The sequence below is a fragment of the Bombus flavifrons genome, chromosome 4, assembly GCF_040668555.2.
Source record: "Bombus flavifrons isolate JBK064 chromosome 4, iyBomFlav1_principal, whole genome shotgun sequence".
Classification (NCBI taxonomy): Eukaryota; Metazoa; Arthropoda; class Insecta; order Hymenoptera; family Apidae; genus Bombus; species Bombus flavifrons.
Window position 1 is genome coordinate 17,107,687 of NC_138445.1, and position 21,847 is coordinate 17,129,533.

Below are 21,847 nucleotides of genomic sequence, written 5' to 3' on the forward strand. Positions count from 1 at the left end.
TGAAGTGACTGCTCTGTGATGATGAGAATCAGTGAAGTTCGTTCTTATGTGATTACGGAGGAAAGCTCGGTGTTGGTGTGTCTTTTGAACTAAGGACGTGGATTCGTTGTTCACACTTTTCGTTAGAAAAGCGAGGGTAACGATCCGCGATGCCCATTGGTTATAGCTAACGTTAATAAATGAAGATTGGAAGAGGAAGCCTCCTACCGACGTGGCTTGGGGTGACCTTGTTCATGGGAAAAACCGGCTTTTCCGTTAGATAACTACCCTCTTTCTCCGTAATTTATAAGTACGCACAATAAACCTAAGGATTGTTCTCAGTACCATACCATACATACCAGAAAATACTTGCAAGATTAAAGGTTCCTGCAAACTAATAAGATTCAGTTTATGGTGGGGCCTTAGGTTTATCCAGGGTCTGTATAATGGTGCTTGGGCCTTGACGTTCAGACAATGAAGAACGTCGCACGGACCATCTCACGCGACGTAACACATGGCATTGATTTAGAAATTAGAAGTGATCATGATTTTGTCTTGCTTCGGAATATCCAATAATCTTTCATGCGTTGAAAAAAAAGGAACGCAAATATCATTATAAACTAGTGGAAAACGAAGCTCGATCCGATTGACCAAAAATGCCCGGCCTTAGAGATCGGTAGCGGGCGAACATTATACCGGTTGAACTGGTCATCAACAACTATTTACAACTATTTACAACTATTTATTTCTTCAAACGTCGATTTACATATCTCATCGAATAATCAAAAGCCTTCTTTACTCGTAAATAGAATTCGATTTTCAATGTTGGAAAGTAACAAGAACGTTATTGGAATGATACTATATTTTTAACACAGTGAGAGGCGGGGGAGTAAGAAAAACAAACAGAGACAGACAGACAAAGAGTTTTAATCATAAAGAAAGAGTATCGAAATACGAAGTATCGAAGAACGGATATCACGTTATCACAACGACGGGCAGTTATCACAACACCGCTCTTAATTAAACACAATCCCTAATTTTATTTTTCAACTATGCCTGCAATATTTTTTTTTAATATACGTTGTGCACAAGAACGCAGCAAACACTGAAACTGAAAGTCATCCGAGGTATATATATATATATATATATATCATATATACCTCGCTTCCTAATTGACCCGCTCTCGAAACATATCAGGTCTGTAAGTATGAAACCGGAATTTGCCTATACATGGCTCCAGCTGATAATGTAGTTATCACTAAACTGCGTCATCGATGCCAAAAGTCTTTGTTGACATCTCACAAACATTTTCGACTCGGAACAATACAAGTTTCATATAACAGCATAGTTTGTAATAGCGTTGAACATGTCAAATTTTGTGCCTGGAAACTACGATTTGCGGACAGCATTGATTTTCTGTTACCATTTGAAGAAAACTTGAGCATGCTCTTGGCAAATCACAGTGCTTTGAGTGGTTTAAAAAATTCAGAAGTGGCAATTTTGACGCGAGGAACGAAGAACGTGGAAGATCACCGAAAAAGACCACCGAGCTGTTAAAACCTGGCGAAACCGTTAATACCGAGCGCTACCGACAACAAACGGTCGATTTGAATCAAGCTTTGAGTGAAAAACGACCAGAGTATCAAAAAAGGCGACACAAAGTAATTTTGCTTCGTGATAATGCACCATCGCATACAGCAAAACCGGTCAAACGATCGAAGCGTTCAGTTGGGAAATACTTTCGCACGCGGCTTACTCACTAGACTTGGCTCCGTCCGATTACTATTTATTTGCATCGATGGGACACGCACTTTCTGACCAGCACTTCATTTCTTACGAAAATGTACGAAAATGGCTCGATGACTGGTTTGCCTCAAAAGAGCGACAGTGTTTTTGGCGTGGCATCCACCAATTGCCAGACAGGTGGGAAAAATGTATAGCTAGCGATGGCCAATACTTCGAATAAAATATTTTTAATCATTTTCATACAATAAACGTGTATTTTCTATACAAAAATTCCGGTTTCATATTTACATACCTGGTAGAACCGATTCGCTTTCTTCTACGAAATTGAAAGTAATACGATCTCCCTTCTCATCTTAAAGCGTTCGTGAATCTATACAAACTGTTGAAGCGGTCACCGCTTATAAGAAAACTCTACGTCTGGTCTTTTTAGTTTTCTCAAGCATCGACAACGCGTAGACAAAAGACTGCGACGAAGTCAGACCATAAACAGTAGACAGGCGACGTTGGCTTTGGGGTTTTCAGTTATTCTGAACCAGCTCAAATTGTATTCTTATTTATAATTACACTTCTATTTAAATATATTTTCTGCCTTACAATTTATCCACGAGTTTTCTCTGTTTACACATCGAATAACCTCAACACAAACAATTGTCAATAATCGAGTTCGTAACCTAAAAGGAGCACAAGAAAGGAGAAAAAGGAGAAAAAGAAGAAAGGAATACATTCGAAATCAAGTGAAAAGATTTGTTCTTCCTTTTCGGTATTCTCTATTTCCCTTTATCGTCTACATCGACATAACCTATTGCTTTTCTTCGGGTATATTACACAACTTATCAAAAATAGAACGTGCTGCTACCATTACCGCCGTATACAAAGATGAAACGTTCAGTATCGATACGAACGTTACGTTTAACACCATTTTTATAATCATAGTTAATAACATTCTTCTCGATCGGTTAAAAGAACGTGTTTTACGATGTCTCGAGCAATGTTCCATTATTTCCAGCAACTACTCTTTATTCAGCAACGCGAGGTGATATTTGCAGAGACAAATTCGGTCAGCGTTATCATTGCCATTGATCTTCATGTTATCAACTGCTATTTCCCCGATAAGGAAAAGACAAAAAGATCGTGTTTTGAACTTGTCACGAGCGTCGAAGATGGATGCTATACCTAGTAATTTCGTCTTTCGGGTCCAGTAGAATTTTTCGTGAGGAGAGTAAGAGTACTTTGGTGGATTGTTTAACGACGTATATCAACATCGCCGTGACTCACTTTGTGAAAAATAAGTTGGTCGAAAACATCGAAGAACGAGCGTGCAGCGACGTACATTCGAGAATACCTCAAGGATAAGCAAGAAATTTCATGATGATAATTCGAACTCAAAGGGTATGCGGCCGACGACGATTTTAAATTACTTTTAATCCAAATTCTGTATAATTCATCGACGTATTCGTTGCAATAATCTATACCGTTGCTCGATCAAATTGTTTAATGAAGGTTGTAATGTCGATATAATTCGATAAGCCATTAGATAATTCAATAAAACTAGAGAAGATCGATAATCGGTAGCCAGATTGTTGACAACTGATCATTCGACTGCATCGATTCATCATGATTTATCAAATCTTTTCTTGGTTTTCTATTTCTTTTTTTCTACTTTGTTTACTGCTAGCTTTTCGAGCTTTGTCGATACCGCGTAAGTTATTGCCATTACATATTTATCGTTAGTAAACACATATATACATTTAGATCGTATGATCAGTTTTGGTAATACATATTCTCACTCTGAAATATCGTGTTTTTTCGACCAATCGCGGGGAGACGCAGTCGCGAGGAGAGACGTCAACGGGAATCGTAAATTCCCGTTACGATTATAATAATCGACACCACGAGTTGTTCGATCCCCTGATTTCCGTTAAGATAATAGGGGTGATTCAGTTAGTATAACACTATGGTTCACAGAGTTATAAGGTTTTATTTCCAACACTTAAGTTACACTGTTGAGTAGATACAATTCCTAGATGACACTGAATTTAGTATGTTATTGGACGTAGCGTTAGATTTAGATGTTAGACTTCGACGTTGTAATTTGACCCTTCTAACGGTGTAGAAGAAGTAGTTGACTTTTCTAGCGGTGTAGAACAAGTAAAGTTGGGTGACGATGCTGTGTCGCAGGAAAGCTAGACGATGGGTGTGTCTAGCGCACGGGACCATCGGATTTGTTCATGACATTTTGGTTAGGAAAGTGAGGGCAGTATACATCGCTTCTGATTGGCTAAACGAAGGTTGGTGGATTAGGAAGGTCTTAGCCGCCCTCGATAGAAAGTTGCTAGTAGGAAGCATCGTACGTGAGAAAAACTAACTTTCCCTTGTCAAGCCGTAGTAGACAATAGTCGTTAAAAAGTGATAAAAAAGAATATCTGTTCGGTCTGAAGGACCTTAGCTAGCAAATTACTCGGATTTATGACAGATCCTTAAGACTATTGAGGCTCAACCGTAACCCGATAATTTCTGGAAAGTTACAGAACAAAAAAATTTTCAACATTTTAGACTAATTAGAAGTATCTTCTTAAAGACTTGTTGATCACGAGGAAGGGAGAAATTCATGGTCGTCTCAGGTATACAGAGATGCGAATAATCATTGTATTCGATATGAACAATTATACAATTTTCCTCCCTAATGGCCAAGATCGTTAAAGTCGAGTAATTGTTATTTGTTGTTGCGTTAGCACAACTCTCCATCGTTTTGAAAGTGGTGCACAGTTTTTAGAGCATATTGAATTAGTTCTAATCGATTAATCTTTATTTTGTTTTCAGCAAGTTCAACATCATTTTTCAATGTAATACAGGTGATCCGGTAGTTAATATTGCGGCCAAAGCTATTATTACTATATTTCGTACAAGCATAACAAATATGGTGAAGAAAGAATTTGCGAAAGTAGTGCAAGAATACGTTGACAAAATCAACGAAAAGATTCCGTAACCAGAACGACTATTGGAAACCGACATTTGACGCTATCTAGTACCTTTCTCTGATTTTATCTAGTTTATTGTGTAATACTTAGTATAACTTTGTTAAAAAATTACTTGGTGATGCTTTTTGAAAAAGTTCAAAATGATGAATTTTCATTTTGCTTCATAAGCAAAATTGTAACTCATTCACGATTGTATATAATCAAATATAGTGCATATATCCGTTCGTAATTTCAATTTGGAACGATACATTCAGTCCAAACAGTGGTTAAAGGTGTACTTGTATTTCCAACAAATTTATCTAATTTTTTTATTGCGAATCACAATTGAGAAAATGCAGTTTCTCCTCAAGAAGACGTACATTACCTAGTCTCTTATATATTTTAATAACAAATTCATTCTGTCATTTCACAAACAGATTTGAGTAAGCCTTCGCGCTTAATAAATAGCTATAAAAAAAAGATTATCATATAAGTGTGATTGATATATCGTTTCTGAATACAGATGTAAGTACTCGTTAACTTGTGTTTTATGATACTTTAGTCGAACCGGTTCGGATCGGATTGAATCGAACGAAATAGGGAAGAGATTAGTCGAATCATAGGGAATCGAGTCGAGTCGAGCCAAATGAATTAAATAAATCGAATCAAGTAACAACGAGCAAAGCCGATCCAAACGATGTCGTGCAATGCGATTACGACAGAGTTTATGGCGATGGCAGGAGTCGCAAGCGGCAGGCATTATCGATGAGCAAGAGGCCAAAAGGCGAACGTAAACGTCGCATCGCGTCGTATCGCGTTGTATCGCGGCGTAGTGAACCCGAGTCGGGCCGAGTCGAGCCGAGCCGGGACGATCCGTGCCGACAAATACCGAACCGAGAGCGCAAGACGCTTATTTAGTGACCAATATACGCACCAAAACGTGCAATTGTCAAATAGCTTTTCGGACTAACATCAATCGGAAAACAAATCATACTTGTATAACTGTAATATAACGAGCCATGTATTAACGAAAATTCCTTCGATTTCTTAGATACATGATCTTATTAGGAAAATGTATAATCTAAAGAGGAAACGATAAAATCAATTGAAATGCAACGTGTTAACGAACGCAGAAACACATTCGTACAACGTATGATCATTTCCGAATCAGTAAAGCGAAGAAAGGTCCGGTAGGAAATTGGTACGGAAAATTTTATAGATGAAACAGGAATCTCGGTGAATTCGCGAGTGCCAAGGAGACAGGACAGAACAGAGCAAAGTTCGAATTCGAGTACTAAATGCATATTAGGATTTGAGGCTGAAGGTAAAAAGTCGAGTAATAATAAAAAACGAGACGATAGTAGTTAGGAAAATAAAGGAACAAAGGAAAGGAAAGAAACTGGAGCGGTGAGGAGAGGAAAGAAGCGGAGAGGAGCGAAGCGGAAAGGAGAGGAGAGGAGAGGTCTGGTAGAAAAATAGTTGCAAAGAATTCTGGGAGATAGACGAGCAGCGTTGTCGAGCAGAGATCGCAAGCGGTGACAAGCGGTGACGAGCGGTGGCGCGCGAAGCGGAACCGAGTCGGACCGAGCGGAACCGAGCGGAGCCGAGCGCAAACTCGAGCGAGACCGAAGCCGAAGCTGAAATCGTAGGCAAAAGCGAAGGAAGGTTCGGACTTGGGTTCTCGGCGCTGGCTAGCGAGCGGATAAGCAGCCAGGCGGATCGGCGGCGTATCGCGAGCGAGTACGGCCGAGAACGTGCGCGCGTACAGTAATTGATTTTCTTTCACCGAAGAGCATCTCGCGTATCGAACTCGTTTGTTGAGGCGAGTGCGCGTCTTCCCGGCTGGACGCGCGCGTGTACCGGCCGTGTATGGACGGCGGCACGCGTGCACGAGTCGAGGAGGAAAAAGCCCTGGATTCGTCTCGCCTGCGATCCTCCGCTCGGCTCGGCTTCACGAGTTCCTCCTCGGCCGGCAGTCCTCGTATCGCCAGGCGTAAAAGGAAGAGGAGGAGACGACACCAGCGACGAAACAGTAACGTCGACGACGAGGACGAGCTCGTCGTCGTCGGTGGCGGTGGCGGTAGCAAAGTACTAGACACCGTCAACGAAACTGTCGACACGATCCCACCGATCAAGGAAGAACAGCACCAGCCAGGGGAGCAAGTGATTTCCAGCGAGGAATCGACAACAAAGCAACCGAAAAATCGGCTTTCGCACACCAACGAATCTCAACGAAACGTAACTAGAGGAGGAAGCGGCTCGCGCGCGGCTGCATCCTCACCCAGCTCCGGCAACACGCTTCTCAACCGTCGAGTTGCTAGTAAGCGATCGTCCAGGAGATGCAACGCGAACGCGCGTAGTAACGCGATGACGATGGATCTCCAGAGACTGATCACTGAGGTGCACGCTAGGCCCGCGATCTGGGACCAGAAGAATGTCAACTATCACAATCGCGATGTCATTCTAAAGATGTGGCGAGAGATCGCGAGGGCTTGCGAGGTCTCCAGTGAGTATACGCCTCGCTCTTCTCTCTCCTCTTTCCTCTTCCCATTTCCCTCTTCTCTCTTCTTTCCGCCTCTTCTATTTGCGCCTGCGTCGTTGTACGCCTCCCTTACTATGTCTCAATCTCTCTCTCTCTCTTCCCTTACTCCCTCTCAATCTCTCTCTCTGTCTGTCTCTATGTCTCTCTCTCTCTCTCTCTCTCTCTCTTCCCCTTTTGATCGCATCCCTTCCACTTTTTCTTTCCCTTCTACCGTCACATTTTCAACCGTTTCTACTTGTACCATTCCCTTCCCCACTACCACCTTCCTACGATTGTGTTTGTGTATGTCGTGTGTCCTTTTCATTCCTCGATCAAGCTATCGAATAACCGAGCGAATGACTCGATCAACTTGTTGTGTATACGTACGTGTACACGATATAGTCGTGTCGAGATCAATTACAATCTGAACATATTAAATTTATTTGCTGGAAAACGGGCTACTTTCTAAGAGCGCGTACGGTCGATCGTTATTGCGTCGCCATTTCTATAATTTTTTAATTACAGTCAATGCCTACAATTTGTGGTAATATCGATAGCGAGCATGATTTTAATTACTGTTTACACAATATTCCGTCTGAGGTCGCGGTAATTTGAACCATTGGATTCGTGGGCAAACGATTAAACGCTTGGAGCGCTACAAAATTTTATACTCGACGAAGCAATGTTGTCGTGGTCATTTATTTTTCATAAATTTTTCATTTTATCAATTGTCGTTTGTTATCAACGTAACAAAGCCATGCGAATGCGCATTATTCACGTAGGAAAGTTTCGAAAATTTTTTTATCGTAACAAAAGAATTAACGGAGAATCTTCGTTTCCAGCGGACGTCGCAAAATCAAAATGGAAGCACTTACGAGACAATTTCCGCAACGAATTAAAGAAAACTTATAGAGGAAAATGCGATGGTGGCGCTAATGAACATGACTCAAAATGGGTTTGGTTTAAGAGCCTGTTCTTCCTACGAGATCAAATGAATTCAAGAGTAATCGGGTGCACTCTTTCGCAAAATTGCTCGGCGGCCCTTCGATCGTCGCCAGAAGAAACGCAAATCGAACCTCAGATCGATATTTTAGAAGGACACGAGGAAACTCAATTTGACGATTTAGATGGTGATTCTTGTCAATCTTTACTCTCGAACGACGATGGTCTTCATCAAGTTATGCCACCGCCTAAGATGAGTAAGATGAGTAAGATCGGAAAAAGATTCGAATCTCTGCAAAAGAGACTAAGGGTTTCGCAAGAAGAAGAAGGAGACGATACTTATCATTTTTTGATGAGTGTTCGAAATCCTCTCAAAAGCTTACCGCTCGATAGACAAATGTTTATTAGGTTGAAGATTCAAGAACTCGTTTACAATGAGATCAATTTACAAAATCAACAGAATCAAACGTACGAAGTTTCACAAGACGTAAAACCTCCGAGAACAAGAAATGCTAGCGGAACAGCTGGAATCGGAGTCGGACTAGGAGGTGGCGACGTTGGTCTCGCCGCACCCGTTGCAGTTGCCGATACAAATGGTGGCAGCAGTGGTGGTAGTGGTGTTGGTGGTGGTGGTGTTGTTGGTGGTGGTGTTGGTGGTGGTGGCGGCGATATTGCTGGATGTGTTGGAGGTGGATTAGGGGGAGGACAAACCGTTAACAACATGTCTAACCACCCTGCATCGTTACTTCACAATTGCACGACAGAGGGCTCCAGCAACAATGCCTTTTTCGGTTAATATAATTTGCATTTTAAAATGTAAGAACCGTAATTTTATTAATAGAAAATAAACAATGGTATTTTTTCAGTACCTGTCCCAAACAATTATTTTCACTGCTAATATCGAAGTCACAATTTTTTTCTGATTCGTTGACTTCGTCGATTGATTTCAGAAACAATGTCTAGCGAAGTCCGCGGAATAAAAGAACGCGGTCGATGTGCTTTTTTATTTCTAGTCAAAATAATCACTACCATAGCTTGTTACTGCTCTATAACTATTACTGCAGTCACTACTGCTCTTATCACTACTTCTACTGCTACTACAACTACTACTATTACTGTTACTGTTACTGCTACAGCTACTGTTACTGCTACTGCACTACTACTACCGTTATTATTATTCTCATCAATCTTATCGAACCAGTTATGACACACAGGTTAAATTGGTTATGCCCGTTAACCAACCGGTGCATTCTTCCACGAAACATCCTCGAAGTTATGGTTTTTTTGTTTCATTGATTGATTTAAGAATGGATCGAACATACAAAAGAATAATTTAACTTCCGCAAGAGCAGGTTCCTTTTAGATAAAAATAACTTTTGCGAGAAGCATTTTTACTGACTCGAAAGCTAAGGTGTGTTTCTTGATTAACGACAGTAGTATAGTTTCGTCGCGTTTATTGTCAGGACATATTACCAAGTGATACTTATCTTCTCCGCGCTCCATCATACCTATCGAACAATAAAAATTAAACATTACTCCAATTGAAATGTATAAAGTAGATTACAAAATAAAATGGAGGTAATTATTCAAAATAGGGACGATCTCACCAACAAGGATTGCCAGTCGCTTTATGGCGGCCGGTTAAAAAGATCTAAAGCAAAACTATATAAAATACGATATGCAGTATTAGGGATATCTTTAAGTATATGTCTATCATACCAAGGATTCATGATCTTTCCCGTAAATATCCTTCTTCAAATTTTCATTGTCCAATTTTGCATTCATCGCTGTATCGATAACGCAGGGAGTGACATTGCGCTAGTAAAACGTTTTCCGCAAAATTTTAAATTTTAATCTTCGAATCACCAAAAATCGTTCCCCCAAATGTCGTTTTTATCTAAAAAGAAGTTATTTTCAAAATTTCGATCAAATCGTAGCATGGAAGGTCTTAACCTTCGAATGGAAAATGAAGCTATCCGTAAAATTTCAACCAAATCGGGTGTGACAAACTGTCTGAGATACGGCCCTGATCTTAAATGTAGCTTCAGTATGCATAATATTATACGCAGAGAAAAAGCACTACCGTTAACAAGAATGTGAGATAGGAATGGTAGACAAGGTTCGATAACGAGGTACTCACATCACAGACTATGGAATATTCAATTGAACTGAAATATTCAACCTCTCGTTGGTAGTTTCGCGATTCGTTGTACGATCCCGATATAGTACGTTTTGCGACTATTCGAGGATTACGAACGAGTAAAAAATAAAAATTTCTCAATCGCGGCGACGACTGCTACGAAATTCTTTCTATCACTTTCTCATCGAGCATACGTATAACACCTATGTATAACATTCGAGCAAAAGAAATATTCTTTTCATTTCACGAATCTGCGTCATTGATGGAACGTATCGTAGTAATAGTAGAGCTTCCAGTACACAATATCTCTTTTCTCTCCGACATAACTTTACCTTCTATTGTCTGCCTTCGTATCGCTCTGTAGCTACGATGTATGCGTGACACAAAGCTTTTCACCGAGATACCGAGTTTAAAGCCCATTTTTCGAGTTTTCTCGTTAATCATCGGTAGTATTCTTTGTTCAGAACCAATTGGAATTTTTGTGACATTGTAAATTATGACGTCCCACATTTGTCAATTAATTGTCGATCGATCCCCTATTATGTTTTTCGCTTAATTCTTCGCTTGAAAAACTACACTAGTTTTATACTGTTTTCCATACGATTCGATCGGGACAAACTGTCATTCGATGTCATCCAAACATTATAGAATATGTTCTTTCACAGGGAATGGTATTGTACGTCCCATACGTTGAGATAAAGTCGTTCGAATCGAGTTTGCACCAGTTCCTCGCGGTTGTTCACCGTTCAGTTGCGTTATTGGACATCGAAGAAACGACTCGTAGACGAGCCGGTTTTGAATATAGTTTTAATTAAACCAGGTTATTAGGTATAGCTCGCAGAGTATGGTCTGAAACGTTTTAGTCTTTGTTCGAGTAGAATTTATTAGACAACGACGTTGCGCCGCGGTGAGGAAAAAAGAGAAATGTTAGCTTATACGCGAACAATCGGTAAAGCGGCACCGCGTGCAGAAAAAGCTTTTAGCTGTTCCGACTTGCGTCAGGAATCTGCCGATCGCTGCTTAACGAGCGAAAACAATCGGATAAAGAAAACCAATTGCTTACTTCAACATCTCGGAATTGCTTTTCCATACCGTTCGCCGCGCTTTCCATGGGAATCTCGCGAAATAACGAGGTAACTTTTCGTTTGTATAGAAAAGTCACGTCGTCTAGACGGGATACGCTATATTTGTACGGTATATTGCACTGGTTGAATAGCTTATTCGAAAGTCTGCTCTGCTTCGTAGTCTGCTCGGCGGACCACTCGGTTTTTCCATACAAAGAGGATTAGCATCGTCCTCTTTGTCTTTTGCTTTCTTTCTCATACTCGGTGTTCATCGTTTCGTCTTTCTTTTTTTACGGTGTTTCCCCTTCGTCTTCTTCTTTCCCAACAAACCATAAAGCCGCTTTCCCAAACAGTAGCAACATCGTACATACTCATAACCTATCTATCTCCTGTTTCTTGTCTATATACATATTCTGATGTGGGTTTCCTACATCGCATCAACCACTCAAACCAATCAAATTTTCAACGGTACGAAGTCTAACGAATACATTGCAATAATCAAAAATCAAATGTATAACAACGCGCGTTTTGTGCAATATTTTCGAACGTGAGAAGAAAAGTGCAAAGATTTGTTCGAAACGAGTTTATCGTATTCTCGAACGATATCCATTGCCAAACCGATAAACATTTTGAATTCGTTCGCGCGTATCTTCCTTCCGAGAATGTGTCGTCGTATCGTCTAGCTGAAAATTTGAATAAAAAGCACGTTTACATTGAAGTTGAAGCGATTCTTGGCAAACGACGCAGAGAACGAAAAGCGAGCGACTCGGTAACAGATTCGGTGACCGACAGAGGTTCTCTTTGATCACACAGAAAAACGCAATCGCTTCCCTTTTTCGCTATCTCGACGTCTGCTCTCTTTCCTGTATAATCGTTCGTCTTCCATAATCGAAATCACTTTGCATTCGATATCGTCTCTATACTCAGTTTTAAGAAACAAAATACTAAAGCTGCCATAAACACAAAATACGTATACATACATATGTATATACACATGCATATAGAATACGCGCGCGCGCGCACATACGCGCACACGCACACACACACACGCACGCACGCACGCACACGCGCGCGCGCACACACACACACACACACACAGCAAGTTCGAACGAAGAGCGACTGCTAAATTTTCATTTTTTCCCTTGAAAAGCAAAATATGCCAAGGTAATATTCAATGAAATAGGGTTGTTGCTTTGTATTTCGGAAGGAACTGGCAGTCGAAACTCTGAGTTCCATTTATTTTGATCTTGAACTAGACGCCGTCATAACAGCTTACATAAACAAAGTGTATTCAGTGCTGCGATCTATTATAGTTTGGGTACACGGCGGCGATTGCCGGCCTGGCCCTGCCCTGCCTTGCCCTGGCCTGGCCTGGCCTGGCCTGGCCTGGCCCTACCCTGCCCTGCCCTGGCCTGGTCGACTCGGCCTGACCCGGCCCAACACACGCCACACTCGGAATAAACGCGCGAAAGCGACCGAGTGGAAGTCTACGATGAGTGAAACGAACCAACGCAACGCAACGGTGCCACTCTCGCCAGTGAGACTTTAGCTAGCGTCCGAACCACCGGTGCATTCCACCGGTACGATTTCTACTTGCACGCACGTTGCTGGCCGCAATTTTCAGCTGCCGCGTTCAATTTTCATCTACCAAGCATTCCGAAGAATAAATCAGCATAGGGGCACCGGTGAAAAATTCGTATACGAAGATAACAAAGTACAAGTTGACGCGCGTGCGCGGAAAGTTAGGGATCGCAGTCTCCGCTAAAATCTCTCCACACACAGATTCAAGCGTATTGCGATTAAAGAAATTTGTCTGGTACCGGTAAATGATCCGTGATACGCGGTTCGGTGGTGAAAGCACAACTTTTTGAAGAAATGGAAAAACAGCGAGCTCGTCGATGACTCGAAGTAAGTGGTACCGAACAAACATATGTACATGTAATTTTGGGTTATTCACGATGTGGATTCGCTCAACGATTACGAGAAGAACAGCGCTCGAGCTAATACGAATTAAGTCGCCTTATGTACTTACGATGATTGGCAATCGCACGTTTGATCGATCGATCGAAATATGTAATTGCTGTCTCGAAAGAGATTTTCTTTGTAATTCTTGGAACTATCGGCTAATTTCCAAATTATTTTTGTCTCAACATAATACGTGGTATACATTTTCAGCGAATGGCGTGTTAGTAATACTTCAAAAAAATAGATACTCTGGAAAACAGGTACTGGTAAATTTATTCTAAGAGATACGAAAATAGGAAGGGAGAAGGCAAGCGAATCGCATCGTTGGAGCATATCCAAATGCAAGCCCTTAAATGTTTTGACACTGGTGTACTAACGTGCGTGACGTTCGGACAAAGTATCGCTTTCTGGAATGTAACTTATGTCAATTCATGACATATTTGGTGTAAATACATCGCGTCTGCGTTACATTTCGAGAGAAACGTTAATTTAGCGACAGGGTTCTGACTTGACGCTCACCACCGACACCTTCCATCTAAATCTCCCTGTCTCGAAATCGCACAACGATTTGTATATCAATGATTTCGTTTTCTCGTGTTATCTGTAAGCGAAAGTACCGTCTTTCGTGTTTAAACATCGTTGCCTTTCTCCTTTTATAATATCCGCTTACTCTCGCCCCGCCTCTCCGTTCTCTTCATTCCTCCTCTCTTCTCTTTCTTCCTATGACTTACGTTGTCTCTTGCTCGTTTTCTCTCAATCTTTTACCTCAACTTACTTTTCAAAACACGTTTTGCACGAAGAAATGCGTCAAGCTAGAATGTTCGAACTCAAAATGGAAATTACTCAGTATAATCTATAGCTTGATTAGGCCGGCATTCCATAACTAACAAACAAATAAATAAGTAACGACGAAGGAACTTATCGCGAGAATCGAGATGACGGGGAATCGAGTGACGAACGAATTGGCGACTAGTACCTTATAAGGCGCGAAGGTTCGCACATAGCGGCAGCGCTATCGTCCTCCGATCTGGCGAAACCGGCCTTCGGCCGTGTTTGCTTCTCGGATTTCGCAATTTCGATTTTCTAGAGATACTTTCCGCGATCTGGAAACTGCAACCAATTCCGCGAGACTATGCAGCGTGGTTTGCACGTGCGCGCTCGCTAGTTTCGCGATAAAACAGATAGATTTGCCACGAGATTTATTTAAGTGGGAATGTCTGGAGGCAAGCGTCGAACGGTAACCTTTCGTCAACAAATTACGAAGCACTAAGAACGCGAGTGGTACACGTCGAGGCGTGGCGATGCATAAACTGTCGCACTCGACCAGCTCGTGAAACGTGTTTGCGCGGTCACGTTGGCAACACTAGCAGGAAATAGCTTTCATTGGACGCAGACAGAGACCCATCGAGTCGGTTCGCCTTCACCCTGCTCCGCAACACCTCGCCACGGTTCCTCTTGTCACGCTTCGCGTTTGCGCAAACCTTCTCGAACCTGGTAAAACACAAAGCGCTTCAAGTACGACTGGATCCGTGCGAATTTCAAGCTTCCTACTATTTGAAAATTCGTCGTGAACGGTTACACGATCGCGAGAATACCACGTGATTACGCGCAACGACTGTCAAACGTTCTCTAGTGCGAACGCGTTGCGTGCAGTGCACTGATTCCAGTCGAATCGTACACTTCGATCGAAACCTTGTCTTCGCTTCTCTCTCTCTCTCTCTCTCTCTCTCTCCCTCTCTCTTTCTCTCCCGAAGAATCAGTTTGTAAAGAAGAACTTAACGCAAAAGTAGAAAGAATTAAAAAAGGGATAGTTATTTAATCGATGTAATTCGAAGGGAAATAGAAGAAAAAAAGAAGAAGGAAAGGAGTATAAAGAAAAGACTGCTGCGTTGAAAACGAATGTGAGTAATTATGAAAGAGTGGCGTGGAGCGTTTGGCGTGGTAGGGCCTCTTGTACAAGCACGAGCAAACCTCTGATTGCTGGAGGGAGAAAGATCTGGTCGGCAACAAGGTGGTTTGTGCAAACGCGTAGGTACGCGTTTCCAAAGGCAGGCATACGATCGACATCTGACTACCATCTGACGATCGTCCGTTCGAGAAGCGGCCTGTGGACTCGTGTGGACTGGTGGCCCCTCAGTCGAACGTCGAGCGCGGTCATCCACGCTACGTTTATCTTACTTGTGCTCGCGTTCGTCGTTCGATCGTAAGTCAACCGCGTGGCGAGAAGATCGCGTTACGTTCTTTCAAAGACCGTACACCTATATAAAAACACGCAATTTCGTAAGTGCATGAATTGATCGAAAAGCCGAAGATCGATTTCTGATCGACTTGCTTGGGAATCGTATCCGCGCGAACCAAGCAACATGTCGGATTTGGTCGGATACTCGCATGATTTCCTCGCGGAATTCATTCACCTCTACCGTAGTTTCCGCTGCTTGTGGCAGGTCAGGTATAGGGGATACAAGGACAGGATACTGCGAAATCGTGCTTATGACGCTCTCGTGCAAAAATTGAGGGAGGTTAATCCGATCGCGGATAAAGAGACTGTCATACGAAAAATCAACACGCTTAGAACCGCGTTCAGAAGGGAATACAAAAAGGTGCGAAATTCGCAAAAAATGGTCCAGAATCCTCGTCTACGATACAGATCTTCGTTATGGTACTACGATATTTTAAAGTTCGTAGCGGAACAAAACGAAACGAGTCCACTAGATGAAGAGAGAGACTTTAAGAATGCTTTGGCTAACCCAACGGATCTCTCTCAAGAGGAGATGATGGTACGACCTCGTGCAATTTTTCTCGAGTTACCGAGACTGCGCAAATCGAGACTCTCGCACTCTCTCGCTTTCGCTCTCCCTTTCCCCTTAAAACCGTCCCTTCTCTTCCCCTCCCTTTCGTTATTATCTATGCTCATTTGCACTCTACTTTTACTTCTGTATTCTTAAACGAACACGCAAGCTTTTGGTATTTCAATTTTTTGAAAAATCAAATTTGTCGTTCGTGAACAAGTAATGAAAGGCGTCAAGTTTCGTTTCGTCAAGTGCGTTTCGTTCTGTAACGTCGTGGTACGTCACGAATGTAGTAAGTACGGTGAGAACGAGACGATAAATATTTCGCGAGTAATACGATACGAGCAACAAGCTCGTTTCTTCTTCCTCTTCTTATCCTTTCTTTCCTGCCATTTTTAGTCTCGCTTTTAATTTCTTTTTAACCTTCGCTCTATCTACTTCTCTTCCTCTTTACGGGACTTTATCGATCCGAAAACTCGACGAGCGTTACGATGCGCTGAGAATTACGTTTTAATAAAAAAGAAAGTCGAAATGTTGGTTTGTTCGTCCATATATTCGTATATTTAAAACAGTCTTCCACGAATACTTCGTGCGAAAGATTATGCAAGTTGGAAATTATTTTTATTTCATTGAGAGCAAACTCGACACGACGTGATACGACCCGATACGATACGACACGATACGACACGATACGACGCGATACGATAAGATAGAACCTAACAACGCGATACGATAAGGCGGAACGTAACAACGCGAGTCAGTGCAACGACGTATCGAATGGTTCGTTCGGACGTTGGACTCTGTTTGTATCGCGTTCGTTCGTTGATCGTTATACACACACGCGTACTTTGATCGATACACCATAGTCCATATCGCTAGCATTGAATTACAGTTGGCAACGTAACTGTTTTCTAGTCTGTGCAAACGGACGTAGACAAGATCGAGCCACCGTCACCTGTACCGTCCCCGGCAGCTAGCTCTGCTCCGGCGTTTCAACCGATCATCCTTGAAACCGAGGGCTCGTACGCCAGAAGAATTTCCACCTCCGCATCGGCCGATCCTCTCAGAAGGAAATGTCATCAACAACCGGAAAGCTTTCAAGATCGTCAGCCGAAGGACTCGACGTGTGAAATCTCTCCGAGACAGTTTGCCAGCTCCGTAACGGACGACCATTTTGAGACGTTTGGTCGTTATGTGGCTGGCAAATTGAGGAAATCGATGCCTCGTCAAAGTATTATCGCCGAGAAAGTAATCGCGGAGGTCCTCTTGAGAGCTAATCTCGGCACCTTGGAAGAAGCTACCTGTCTTACGGAAAAAGTACCTTCTCGTTGCTTCTTAGTAATGGGCGATCGTTGAATATCACCGATCGATCACCGGCGTCCGTTTCTCCCTCATTTGTTCTCTCCAACACTCGCGAATGTTTTGCGTTCGTTCACGCTGTTCATCCCCTGTCTCTCCATTAAGCTGCATACCCGGTCGCATCTTTGATCCAAACTCACGCGCGCGTTTGTATCCAATGGTCAGGGAAGAACAGCGGACCATCGGCTGCCGGTCGAACAAAACACAACCTCGACAAATTTGCTCGCGAGAATGGCAGACAGGTCGCATTGCAGACGAGTCAATTCTGGCAGCCAGCCAATGAAACAAGACCTTTTGTTTTCCTACACGTGAAAAACCCAGTGCACCACGATACATACGTATTTTTCATACGAATAAACCAGTTTCTTTGTAAGCAGATGACAACGATTTCTATTTTTTTCTTCTGTTTTCCACTCGAGATCAGTCCACGATTCCATAATTATTCGTTTTATAGCAACATTTATATCCTAATTACGACTAGTCTCTTGATACACCTTTTCCAGGAATTTGCTATTTCGTTTTCGCTTTCCCACAGCGAATCCATCCCGATGAATTCCATCGCCCAACTTTGATCCAAGTCGCTTTAAACCTTTGCAACAAAAGCTTCGTGTAATCGGTCAGTCAGTTGTATTACATCCGAACCAAGTATCATCGAAGTTCTCTTGCCGATACGATGATTTAAGCTTAGACGAGATACTACATCTTAGATCTTAGATTACCTAGCCACGTTGCATTAAACCGGTCGCATAGGAAAATGACATTATCGAGACGTTATAATTATCACTCGAAACGCAATTACCCTTTGTGATTCAAGATTAGCTTATTTAATAACAATAAATTGTTTAAGAAACTTTTTATGTATCATGTTCTGTGTATTGAAATAAAAAGTTAGCGGTTGACGAGGTGGCCGAGTGGTTAAGGCGTTGGACTGCTAATCCAATGTGCTCTGCACGCGTGGGTTCGAATCCCATCCTCGTCGGTGTTTTTCGTACCTTTTACCTTTTTTTGTTTTCCCTGCGTTTAATATTTTTTTTCGATTATCCGAGTATCTACCACTTTTCATTGTCTTCGATAAATACGTTTCAATCAAGGAAAAAATTAAATTTGCTTAAAGATTAGTATAAAAGAAAAGACCGAATAAAAACTTTGCTGCACAAAGAGAGAAAGATGGCGGCAGGTTGATATACATACGTACATATATATATATATGGATATAATAACTTTAAAAGTAAAGTATAAGAATAAATGTTGAGATTCTGAAGGTTTCCGCCTAAATTTGAATTGCATGGTTAACGTGGTTGCGTGGAACACCATAGATCATAACCAAAATGGTAGAAAATTATGCGTGTTCGTCATTAATGTTCTCGACAGGATCTTACCTGAAAGTGGATGGTATGTTTGGTCAAACAAGATTTTCGACCTAAGTTGCGTTGCGTTTAAAAAGACGTATATCAGATGCGTTTCAGGGTTTAGAGAAGTTGCTCTACGTCGAGCATTAACTTTCGAGTGGTGTCAAAAGAACTATATCCAATAACATGTATTATTTATCTATATACCGACAAGATCTTAAGAGACACACCAGAGATATAGCCAACTTTAGTTTGTCCTCGGATAAAACCTTAGAAAGCCTCGTAAAACAAGAAAATTGCTCTAAAAGTTTCAGGCGTCTACGTTACAGCACATTATCGTTATACATAAATCGAGAAATTACGAAAACCTTTTTAGTGTAAAACGTGAAGTAAGTTATCGCCAGTACTTGATCTCATCAAATAAACGATAGTGTTACGCAAAAATTTGCAACTTATTCAGTAACCCACGTTTCGTATCTATTACGAAACATTCGCAAGAATCGAGCGTCGAAGGCATTGTCGACGAGTATCGAAAAAATTTATTTATTAGTTAAGCAATTTTATTAGTACGTAATACATATAGTTTGCTATATCAAAGATCGCAAAAAATTATAGCCCGGCTAGCTCAGTCGGTAGAGCATGAGACTCTTAATCTCAGGGTCGTGGGTTCGAGCCCCACGTTGGGCGGAGTGTTATTTTTTGTTGCTGCATCGGCAAGATTTGCGTATTAAAAAATACGTTGCTTTTTTTTTAAATTATGTAGATCTATTTTTTTCGCTTTGATATCAAATAAGTTCAAAAATAATGGAACAAGGAGGAAGGAAAGAAGACGATACTAGGGGATGATTTTCAGTTCCGTTTGCTTCGTCCGTTTGAAAATGGTATAGATTTAGCTTAGCAATTTTTCGGACGAAGTACCATACAAAAAAATTATACTTGTTCGATGCTTGGTACAATATACGTACAATATTCATGGTCATTTATAAAGTCCTTGCTCGAAGAGAATCGATGTGACAAAAGAGAAATTCGCCCCCGGGTGGGCTCGAACCACCAACCTTTCGGTTAACAGCCGAACGCGCTAGCCGATTGCGCCACGGAGGCAACTTGTTTCGTCGTTCGTAATATATCGTAGCTGTAGTAAATGCATCAAATTACAAGCAATGGAATTGATAACGATGAATAGAAGCGTAATCTACATCCATGCGATAATACAATGTATAGGATAGGGTAGAAGAAACATCTAATCGTGGAAAAGGTCGATACACTCGAACCCAGGAACGCGCGTTTCTTTTCGTATTCCACCTAATTAGGTGATACATACTCGGAAGTAGAATGCGAGCAATTTGGTCGCGCGTGCACCTAAAGGTTGCACGCGTAAGTACGTATCTAAGCCTGCTCGAGATAGCAGCAGAATCTCACGGTGAATTAGGTCGGCGTGATGCTCGTTTAAATGAATTTGAGTGGTTGGACGAATAACGTGTGTGTCGGTGAAAGGACTGCGTACACACACCGCTTAGCCGAAAGCAAGATACGCGAAAGGAAAGCTGTTCGCGTGACTGCTCGGTGGAGAAAAGAACAATCGCGGAGGCTGTGGCTGGGTGTTTCGTAGCGGGAACCTTGAAGCGAGTTCGAGGGTGTTGCCAGAACGACGAAGGGTGTTTGCGGAAGGTTCGTTGGGAACGCAACGAGCGGATTCTCGTAAAGGGCTCGTTATCCTTTCCCGTTAGTTTCGGTAACGGGCCGCGTCTACTCGGATCAAGCGAAAAGAGTCGATCGCGAAGCCAAGCTCAAGCAAGAGAGAGCGGAGGACGACGATAGCCCTTCGTGCCTTGTCAACGAGCCATGAATTGTCGCTCGCGCGAGCTTATGCTGTAGACTGTAGGCAACCTTTCTTTGCACTGTTCCCACGGTTCTGCCTCAAATTATCTTTTCCATTCTTCGTTTTCTATTTCTATTTCTCTTTCTTTCTCTTTTTATTATGCACGCAATCAAATAAGTGATCTAGATTCTTCGCTGGAAATTTTGCGGCGAAACGTAATTGTGCAAAATGGAATTCCGAATCGCGTTCGATCATTACGTTACGCTCGTGCTTAATCGAGTCGTTCCTACTCCTTGCGCTCCTTTGTCTCCGTGGTGCAAGCGGGAAGAGGTAGCGAAGAAGGTAGCACACCAATTTCGAAGCTCGGCTGCGTAACACGTGTCAATCGTCGATGGGCGATGCGATCGTCGAATCGAATCGAGTGAAGTCGAGAGGATCCTCGGACGCGACAAGATCAATATTTATCCTGGCAAAAATCCAGGCTCGAAACAGTGCCAACTCGTATACGGATAAATATCGCATCCCTCTGGTGAGATACCTACGTAATTATCGTCTCGACGAATTCACGTTTGTGCCCCCAATTTCCTTTCTTTTTTTTTTTTTTTTTTTCTCGCTGGCAAAAGATTAAAAAGGGAGATTTGGGAGCGAGGGTGTAGAGTAAAATTGACGCGAGGCAACATTCCAACATTTGGCGTCGAAGGCAGACAGATTCGGATTTAGTCGAATGGGAAAGTCGAGCATGTAAATGCGAGAAAGCTAGGGGCAGGCATTCGACCGAGCAATCGATAATCTTCCTTTTTGTTCGCGATGCAACCCCGAAAGGTATTCATTTGGCAGTATAAAAGCCGAAGGTTTCGATACTTTGAGACGGTTCGACGTCGCTTTGTCGAAAGCCACGAAGAGCCACAAACAATGGCAGGCACAAAGTCGAAAAGGTCGCTAAATGATAATTCAAACTAAATGGTTCCTTCTCATTAAACTGAAGAAGATGAGAAGAAGGAAACAGTTATTCTATGCCGAGAATCGCGCAGCATCGATCCTACGAAAATACATCGTAAAATCGAAAGAGATCGTTGTCGTGTCTTTTCTACGGTAATGCTCGACGAAATGAGAGCGGGAATTCTCCAAAGTCCCCTCGATTGGATCTGGCTACCCTACGTTGTCGAAGGGTGTCGTCCCGTTTAGCCACTGTTACACAGGGACGTACGCTCGTCGTT

At 42.1% G+C, this 21,847-nt stretch overlaps 2 protein-coding genes, 1 long non-coding RNA gene and 3 other non-coding genes across 8 annotated transcripts; 4 read left to right on the forward strand and 2 right to left on the reverse strand.

Moving 5' to 3' along the window:
- Positions 1-5,568: 5,568 nt before the first annotated feature.
- On the forward strand, positions 5,569-9,013 carry LOC138178983 (uncharacterized). Its single transcript, XM_069111376.1, has 2 exons — positions 5,569-7,188; positions 8,046-9,013. The coding sequence occupies exons 1-2, from the start codon at positions 6,552-6,554 to the stop codon at positions 8,939-8,941; spliced, it is 1,533 nt and encodes a 510-aa protein (XP_068967477.1). The 5' UTR covers positions 5,569-6,551; the 3' UTR covers positions 8,942-9,013.
- LOC138178994 (uncharacterized) lies at positions 8,509-10,520 on the reverse strand. 2 transcript variants are annotated; one of them, XR_011172897.1, is made up of 3 exons: positions 9,865-10,520; positions 9,015-9,653; positions 8,509-8,928 (listed from the first exon to the last, which is right to left on the reverse strand). It is a non-coding gene; the product is annotated as an uncharacterized LOC138178994 (long non-coding RNA). The 2 variants fall into 2 exon arrangements; XR_011172896.1 differs by having other exon boundaries at positions 9,015-10,520.
- Positions 10,521-12,690: 2,170 nt separating this feature from the next.
- LOC138178988 (uncharacterized) lies at positions 12,691-18,326 on the forward strand. 2 transcript variants are annotated; one of them, XR_011172894.1, is made up of 2 exons: positions 12,691-13,257; positions 17,019-17,160. XR_011172894.1 is itself a non-coding variant. In XM_069111386.1 (2 exons), the coding sequence occupies exons 1-2, from the start codon at positions 15,678-15,680 to the stop codon at positions 17,457-17,459; spliced, it is 855 nt and encodes a 284-aa protein (XP_068967487.1). In that variant the 5' UTR covers positions 15,222-15,677; the 3' UTR covers positions 17,460-18,326. The 2 variants fall into 2 exon arrangements, 1 of the variants encoding a protein (XP_068967487.1); XM_069111386.1 differs by lacking the exon at positions 12,691-13,257 and adding an exon at positions 15,222-16,091 and having other exon boundaries at positions 17,019-18,326.
- A 33-nt stretch (positions 18,327-18,359) lies between these two features.
- TRNAS-GCU (transfer RNA serine (anticodon GCU)) lies at positions 18,360-18,441 on the forward strand. The gene has a single exon. It is a non-coding gene; the product is annotated as a tRNA-Ser (tRNA).
- Positions 18,442-19,425: 984 nt separating this feature from the next.
- Positions 19,426-19,498, forward strand: TRNAK-CUU (transfer RNA lysine (anticodon CUU)). The gene has a single exon. It is a non-coding gene; the product is annotated as a tRNA-Lys (tRNA).
- A 340-nt stretch (positions 19,499-19,838) lies between these two features.
- Positions 19,839-19,912, reverse strand: TRNAN-GUU (transfer RNA asparagine (anticodon GUU)). The gene has a single exon. It is a non-coding gene; the product is annotated as a tRNA-Asn (tRNA).
- Between the last annotated feature and the right edge of the window lie 1,935 nt (positions 19,913-21,847).

What these genes read in the sequence shown, in the direction of transcription:
- LOC138178983 (XM_069111376.1), top strand. Translation starts at nt 6,552, where the DNA reads ATGGACGGCGGCACGCGTGCACGAGTCGAGGAGGAAAAAGCCCTGGAT. An exon ending in GAGGGCTTGCGAGGTCTCCA is followed by an intron (nt 7,189 to 8,045) that starts GTGAGTATACGC and finishes CTTCGTTTCCAG; the next exon opens with CGGACGTCGCAAAATCAAAA.
- LOC138178988 (XM_069111386.1), top strand. Translation starts at nt 15,678, where the DNA reads ATGTCGGATTTGGTCGGATACTCGCATGATTTCCTCGCGGAATTCATT. An exon ending in TCTCTCAAGAGGAGATGATG is followed by an intron (nt 16,092 to 17,018) that starts GTACGACCTCGT and finishes ACTGTTTTCTAG; the next exon opens with TCTGTGCAAACGGACGTAGA.